At 38.9% G+C, this 8,087-nt stretch overlaps 1 protein-coding gene across 1 annotated transcript; it reads left to right on the top strand.

Annotated features, from left to right (window-relative positions):
- The first annotated feature begins 3,900 nt into the window (after positions 1-3,900).
- On the top strand, positions 3,901-7,328 carry LOC122020704 (G-type lectin S-receptor-like serine/threonine-protein kinase At4g27290). Its single transcript, XM_042578712.1, has 7 exons — positions 3,901-5,289; positions 5,362-5,481; positions 5,565-5,701; positions 5,783-5,990; positions 6,076-6,313; positions 6,399-6,549; positions 6,646-7,328. Exons 1-7 carry the CDS (start codon positions 3,972-3,974, stop codon positions 6,949-6,951), a joined length of 2,478 nt encoding a protein of 825 aa, XP_042434646.1. The 5' UTR covers positions 3,901-3,971; the 3' UTR covers positions 6,952-7,328.
- The last annotated feature ends 759 nt before the right edge of the window (positions 7,329-8,087 follow it).

Here is an 8,087-nt window from a genome sequence, read left to right as displayed (position 1 = left end):
TCACCGACGGTCGGCGGCCATCTCTACTTATCCATCGCCACCGGCCGGACTTCTCTCACCTCCCGCAGTCATCTCCTATCCACATCTCCTCTCTGTTCGCGATTTCCAGCAGCGTACGGGCTAGGGCAACAACGACGGCAAGCAATTCCAGGCGGCAAGATTCGGCTCCGATCATCCACCTCACCGGAGGGGTTCTCCGGTGAGATTCTTCACCTTCCGGCGTTCTTCTTTCACTTCTTCCTATTGGGGTTCAGGCGGAAGAGGCAGAGGAGCGGCGGTGGTTCATTCCAGCACATCGCCTTCTCACAGTCAGTTTCTTGGTTGCTGTTCATTGGTTTCGGGGGTTCTGGAGCTAGGCGTTTCATGTGACAGCAGAGAGGGTTAGAAGAGAAGAAGTTGCACTCATCTCCTTCATCCAATAGATCTAGATGGATCTCCACAACAACCCTTCAAGTCCGAGCAACACTTCTTCTTCATCCGATTTTGGATAGCTTTTGTTTGTTGCATTTCTTCACTTGATTCGTATCCATATGTTGACTTGTGTGGTTGATTGTTTGATGCTTGTACTAAGTTGTTCTCTCATGTTTTAGTGCACGTACTAATGCTATTTTGATTCATGCTCGTGAAGTGTTCGACAAAATGTTTCTTTCAATAGTTAGGTTTAAATTCATGCACTTTATTTTACTTAATGTTTGCTTGTCTTGTCTCTTTCAATTGCTATAAGTTTTGTTTTTCGTTTGAATGCAAATAGGATTAGATTTATTTAATGCTCTAGGTTCGTTCCATGCTTACTTTTGTTATTGGCTTACTTTATGTTGTCTTTAATTTCCTTGCAAGCATAGTTTAAGTTAGACTAGGTTTTCTTATTTGCATTGTCTTTCATTTACTAGGTTAGGTTCATTTAATGTTTTGCTATTTCATTCCTTATTTTAATTCCGTTAATGGTGAAATCGTAGCGTAGAGTGGCAATGCGCTCTGAGATCACTACTAATGGATAGATAGAATGTCTTTTATTAATTAGGATTAGATTTCATACTTGCATTGTTCTTTTGTTCTTTAGGTTTAATTTCATACTTGTTTTGTTATTTCATATCGTAGGCTCAGAATTTAAAACCCAAACCCTCAATTTCATATAAAAAATCCAAAAGTCATAACCAATCCTAAAGTTATCATCCTATCGTTATATTCTTTGGGAGATGACTCGTGTCATTTCTATGCTACTTTAGTGTAGAGGGGTTCAGTAACTTAAATTGTAATTTGATAAGCTCCCGTAGCACGACACTCGAGCTCACATCAGCAAGTCAGGAGATTGCAAATGATAATTCAGGTAAGTCACTGAAGGAGAGTGATCCAATGATAACGAGTCACAATGGGACTGTATGTCATATTTGAGAGGTGTCCTAAGGCAAATATCTTAGATATTGTATCATTTATTGAATAAATAAAATTCACTGTTTGAGTGCATATTTGTTATGTGTATGATTGAATCTTAAACTTATTTAATGAATATTCTCAATACGATTCATAGTATGAAAGAACTTGTAATTGGATCACAACTAGTGAGCATCTCTACATGTGAAATTATGAATGTATTGAAATAGTCCCTATTCATTGAATTGATGAGTTCAGTCATCATCGATTCTGTAAGACTAGCACTTGTTATACTCTTTGGTTTATCCAAATAATTGTTCCTCACTAGCTAGAGACATTGGGATGTCGAGAGTTAAATGTGGATGTTAGTTAGTTATGGTAATTAGTTCATTGAAGTGACCTGCTGTAAGTCTTCATATAGTTCTCTACATATATGGATATGTCTGTAAAGTTCTTAATGTAATTCGAGTGCAAGTTTCCTTCAACTTAAGGTATTCAAGTTATCTTGGTCATAAAGACTTATATTAGAACATCTTAAGCAAGCACCTCCATGGAGATGTACACCCGGAATAATTGGGTATAAGTTGAAGTGTCCGAAAGTGTTTGAATAGCCAACAAAGGATTCACCATTTCTTGTAAAAGAAGATGTATATCCTAAATTGGACCGGAGCCTACTGTCTCCTCAATCGGGACGCATCCTCACTTAGTTACTTTCCTTCAGTGACTTACCTCACTTATCGAATGTCAAGTTACCTCCTTGACGTCAATCTAACCCACTAGGTCTTTCTACCAAGATCGTACATTCAGACTTCACCAATCGGGAATCACATATCCTGATCTCCTACTAGAATCACACATCCGGACTTCACCACTCGAGAATCACACATCTCGACTGGACTTCCTGCCTGGTGTTAGGTTCTCTTGACCCGTTAAGTTAGTCAACTCTGCACACTCGATAGCAAGTTTAGATTAAGACAACACCTAACTTAACTCACTTGTCATTCATCAAAACATGAGTTAGACTGTTAGTGCAAATTGCACCAATACGGAGTTGGCTATAAAAGAAGCTTCGAACAATAGCCTCAGAATATCTTTTGCTCTGACTTTTGTACTTGTGCGCTGCTCCAAGGAGATTCCTACGATATCGGAAGGCTACTTCCGACACCAACACACTGGCGCTTCAAATTCTATATCTTTGTGTTGATAAACATTTAAGTTACAGTTATTTGTTTTATTGTTAAGGAAAGTGTAGAGTGTTATACTTTTTTTCATATTATTCTATGTACTCGATTATTGTACCGGGAGTTTACCGGTAGAGGATTTTAGTGGATTGTCCATCGATAGGTCTAAGTGACCTGAGTCTTGGAGTAGGGGTCGCCAAGGCTCCGAACAAAGTAAAAATACTTATGTTCACTTTCTCGTAGCTTCCGCTTTCTTAGTTTAATTTTCCGCTGCACACTTTCTTTTAAGATTCGAAAAAAATTAAGCATCTTTAAAATCACGTGATTCACCCCCTATCATGTGGATCGATCCTATATGGTCAACTGCAGTTTTCCTATTTACCTCCTCACAGATGGTCGTGTGGGACCGTTGGGGTGACAGATTCCACCTTTAACTATAATTATATGATTATATTAGAATTTCTCACCCTTGGGAGCATGATTAGTGGTAAGTTCTTAGAATACAACTCTGATGGTGGGAGAGAGGCAAAACTCAATAGAGGGTTTCACTGTCTCTATAGACTCCTCCCAGACATTTACCACTTGAGCTTCTCCTCTTTACCTCATTGCCAATGATGGTGACTGGCCGAGGGGCCATTAATGTGATGATTCTATATTTTTATATTAGAATTTTTCTGTTCAACATTTGTTATATTGGAATTTTTTTGAAGAATAAAAAGTTATTACTTAGGTGCTATTGTTTATTTGTAGGATTTTTTTCAAATAGTATGATATAATAATGGAATATTGAATTTTTAGATTTCAATGATTTTAATTTAATTGATAACTTTTATAATGTCAAAATATATATATATATATATATATATATATATATATATATATATATATATATATATATATATATATATTACAATTTCTATATATATATATATATTACAATTTCTCGAGGAATGATACTTTCTCGATCTTATTGTGAGGTTGAAGGGGGCTTAGGCTCACAAGTCACTTTTTACCAGAAAATTTTAAAATCCAGAAAAATAAAATGGCCAAAGGGACCATGTTTAAAACATATTAAAAGAACATTTCATCGTTAACTTTATTCCCAAATGTCCCTCTTCACTTGAGCGGTTTAACAGATTAAATCAATTTTCACTAAATTTTTTAACTAAATTTAGTAGTTTTTTTTAAAACTAAAATCGCATGTGAAATCTCGTGTTTGATTTTGTCAAGAAGAAGGTGAAAGTCAATAGTCAATAGTCAATAGTCAAAAGTCAAGGACAGGTTGACTTTCAATTTGATGATAAGAATTAAGAAACAGTCAATCCTCTGAATTTCTCACACCTTTTATCTTCACTGTACGAGTCCGTATATTCTTCCCCATCAAATTAGATCATATTAATTTTGTTTTCATTGATAAACATGTACAGTCAAGCCGAATCCATGGCGAGAAGAATCCCGTTCCTCCTCTGCATCCTCTTCAACCTCACGGCTGCTCTGTTTTCACTCTCCTATGCCGGCGATACCTTAACCTCTGGCCAGCGTCTCCTCGACGCTTCCGGAGAAATCTTGATCTCCGACTCCTTCGAGCTGGGTTTCTTTACCCCCGCCGGATCCAGCAACCGTTACGTTGGCATGTGGTTCCGCAACGTCTCCCAGAAAACCTTCGTATGGGTCGCCAACCGCAACCGCCCGATCACCGATGGGTCCGGAGTCCTTTCGCTCACTACAAACGGAACACTTGTCGTCTCCGACAGCAGCTCCGCCATCTTGTGGTCGTCCAGCTCATCGTCACTCGCTAACCCAGTGGCGCAACTCCTCGACAACGGGAACTTGATCGTTCGAGAAGCCGGCGACTTCGGCAGCAGCAGCTACGCATGGCAGAGCTTCGACTTCCCGACGAACACGCTCCTCCCGGGCATGAAGTTGGGGTGGAACCTGACGAGCCGACACAACCGCATCCTCACGGCGTGGGCGAGCACCAGCGACCCGGCAGAGGGGAACTACACCCTTGGCATCGACTTGCGCAACGGTCCCCAGCTATTCGTGTGGGTGGGCACGCAGCAGAATTTGCGCTTCGGGCCATGGAACGGCCTCTACTTCAGCGGCGTCCCAGAGATGATGTCGACCGATATGTTGGACTACAGCTTGGTGATCGACGGCGAGCAGGTGGTGTACAGCTACACCGTCCCCGATCCCTCGCTGATCAGGCAAACGGTCATCAATCCGACGTCAGGGGCCATAGAGGTCCTTCTGTGGACCAAGGAAAGTCAGTCATGGATCAAGCGGACGGAGTTTCCGAGGGACGCCTGCGACCGCACCATTTCCCTCTGCGGCCCCTACGGCCTTTGCTACCCCGACTGGCCGCCGTGCAAGTGTCTGCAGGGCTTTCATCCCCGGAATCGAAACGACTGGGAGCACATCGTGAACACCTCCGGTGGCTGCGTGAGGAACACAGAGTTGGACTGCCATAACAAAACAGACGGGTTCATCCAGCAGAGCAACGTGAAATTGCCGGACACATCCGCGTCGACGGTGGACTGGAGCACGGAAAGCCTCGACGACTGTAAAATTTCGTGCCTGAGCAACTGTTCTTGCACGGCTTATGCGAGAGCCAACATCAGCGGCAGTGGCCGAGGGTGCATATTGTGGTTCACTCCGCTCACTGACATCAAACTGTTCTACTCTGGATCTGGACAAGATCTATTCGTCAGGGTTGCAGCTGCAGATTTAAATGAAGGTGATGAAATACTATCAATCGCAGCCATGAAATATTATCAATCACACTTAAATTTGCCTTATCCTCATACAGCCATGGAATCAAGTGGTTCTCGCCGGAGTCGCAGAGGCATGATCATAGTCGCTTCCTCGGTGGCAACTTTGACTTTCCTGACACTTGTTGGTTGTTTCATTTGGAAAAGGAAGAAAAAACGTATATTCTAATCTTCCTCTTCTGTGACAATTCATCATTTACTATTCACACATTGCGATTGTTATTTGAATATGTCAAAACAGAGTATTCTACCCGGAGAGAAACTGAAGAAGAGACGATAAACCTGCCCTCGTTCGACTTTGCTGCAATTGTACGGGCTACTGATAACTTTTCTTCCTCTAACAAGCTCGGAGAGGGCGGATTTGGTCCCGTATATAAGGTGTGTACTCTAAGCTTGATAAATCTCGATGTGGATCATTGTTATATTTAAGTATGCTAAAGTTTACTACGACGATTGCAGGGTTGGTTGAAAGAAGAGGAAATAGCTGTAAAAAGATTGTCCAAAACATCAGAACAAGGTGCCGATGAATTCAAGAACGAGGTCGTGTCGATCGCTGAGCTACAACATCGAAATCTTGTTCGACTTCTTGGCTATTGCATTGAAACAAGGGAGAGGATGTTGATCTATCAATTCATGCCCAATGGAAGCCTAGACAAATTCTTGTTTGGTAAATTCATATTTATGTTAGTGATGTGAACTTCTACTCTTGTTTTTGAAATTTATACCAACACTACATATACATTGATGCTCAGATAAAGTCAAAGCTAGATCATTAGATTGGAAATTGCGTTACAATATAATTCTTGGCATTGCTCGAGGTCTTCTCTATCTTCATCATGATTCCTTACTAAGAATCATTCATAGAGATTTGAAAGCAAGCAATATTCTTCTGGATGAGAATATGAATCCAAAAATATCAGATTTTGGTCTGGCAAAAATATTTAATGGAAATGAAACAATAAGAAGAACAAGGAGAGTGGTTGGAACATAGTATGTAAATCTTAACTTCTATATTTGTGTATAATGTAATTGATTCATATAAAAAACTAATTCTTCTTCATCTTTACTTCTACAGTGGGTATATGTCTCCAGAATACATCAAAAATGGAACTTATTCAGTGAAATCAGATGTTTTTAGTTTTGGAGTATTAATATTTGAAATCATTACCGGTAAAAAGAATGCTGGATTTTATATTTCTATAGAGCACCTAAACCTCCTAGATCATGTAAGTGTCTATATAATGTATATATATTTAGCTTATTATATATCATATTTATCTTTTTTATTTTTATTTTTTAAATAGTCAATCAACTATATGCAGATTTGGACTTTGTGGAAAGAAGATAGAGTTTTGGAAGCATTGGATGGATCAATGGGGGCATTTTGTGTTGCTGAGGTTTTGAAGTGTATAAATATTGGTCTCTTATGTGTTCAAGAACAACCAGAAGATAGACCTACAATGTCATCAATAGTATGGTCTTTGAGTAATGAAACTACTCAATTGCTAGAGCCTAAAAGACCAGGTTTTGTGGTGCCAAGTGATCTATCAGAAACTAATTTAAATAACTATGAGCATTGTGCAGTGTCTTCTAATCAGTTATCAATCACAATTTTAGAAGGTCGATAGAAATTATCACAATCAAAATGTGACTACCAAGTTGATGTGAATTGAGTATTTTTATTTTATTTTGCTACATATTGAACAAACAATTGTAGACAATATATGAAGATCAATAATTTGAAAATGTGTTGTATTGATATGATAAATATGCCATATCTTGGTGTAAAGTTAGAGATTTATTAGGCCAAAAGAGCCAATAAACATGTTCTAATAATAAAGTCCTAGTTTTAATACTTCCAAGGTGTGCCTAAGGTATACCATTCTCACTTCTCAGATGCATGCAAATTTCCCAAGTCATGCGATGGAATGCAAGGGAATTAGGTAGAATCCCCCCAAACAACAAATATTATTTGATTTAGTTAGAGTTTACTAAAGAACTTGGTCACTTACAGATGGAAAGAAATTCAAGCTAGCAAGGGGTCTAATGCTATGCTAGACCATAATAAATTATAAAGAAGGCACTTTCATCCAAACTGTTTTTTCCCCAGAAATGATAATTCCTTAGATTATCCATTACTATGTGAATGGACCAGTGGTAGAATTATTAAAAAAAAGTGATTTTTTTAAGTAGCTAGAGCTGATAAGTTGCATTAGAAACTAAGTGGATAACTAATAGGAGGGGTTTCAATGCCACACTATCAACAAATGAAAGATGGACTTGTCTTGGAATAACAAAGCTCATGAGGATGTTTAACTGAGAAAAAAAAACTCTCATTTGTAAATCTTGAATAATAGATAAATAATTTTTCCTTACAGATAAATTTTTAGCCTCTAAATCTTCTATGCTACTAGTCAGACTTGGATTATCAGATTGTATTGCTGAAGCTATTAAATAGAATAATAACAATCATAAGGGTGTTTGGATGTGAGATTAAATGCCTCAGGAGTTGGTCTTCAAGTTCTAATAAGAGTTTGATTCGATTCGCAACTATGTGGATTGCATTGGTGCAATTTTGTCTTGAGTGGCCTGATGCTAATAAATAGAAGAGTAACTCATCAGGGTTTTTTGATTTGAGATTAAATGCCTCAGGAGTTGGTCTTCAAGTTCTAATAAGAGTTTGCTTCGATTCGCAACTATGTGGATTGCATTGGTGCAATTTTGTCTTGAGTGGCCTGATGCGATTTTGGATTTTGATGGTTGG

The sequence above is a fragment of the Zingiber officinale genome, chromosome 9A (genome assembly GCF_018446385.1).
Source record: "Zingiber officinale cultivar Zhangliang chromosome 9A, Zo_v1.1, whole genome shotgun sequence".
Lineage (NCBI taxonomy): Eukaryota > Viridiplantae > Streptophyta > Magnoliopsida > Zingiberales > Zingiberaceae > Zingiber > Zingiber officinale.
Note: the sequence above shows the minus strand (reverse complement) of the source record. Positions and strands in the feature narration are given on the sequence as shown.

Excerpts from the sequence above, each read along its gene's own strand:
- LOC122020704 (XM_042578712.1), top strand. The coding sequence starts at position 3,972 with ATGTACAGTCAAGCCGAATCCATGGCGAGAAGAATCCCGTTCCTCCTC. Across the intron at positions 5,482-5,564 it reads TTGGAAAAGGAAGAAAAAAC|AGTATTCTACCCGGAGAGAA; the intron begins GTATATTCTAAT and ends ATGTCAAAACAG. Across the intron at positions 6,314-6,398 it reads AGGAGAGTGGTTGGAACATA|TGGGTATATGTCTCCAGAAT; the intron begins GTATGTAAATCT and ends TTACTTCTACAG.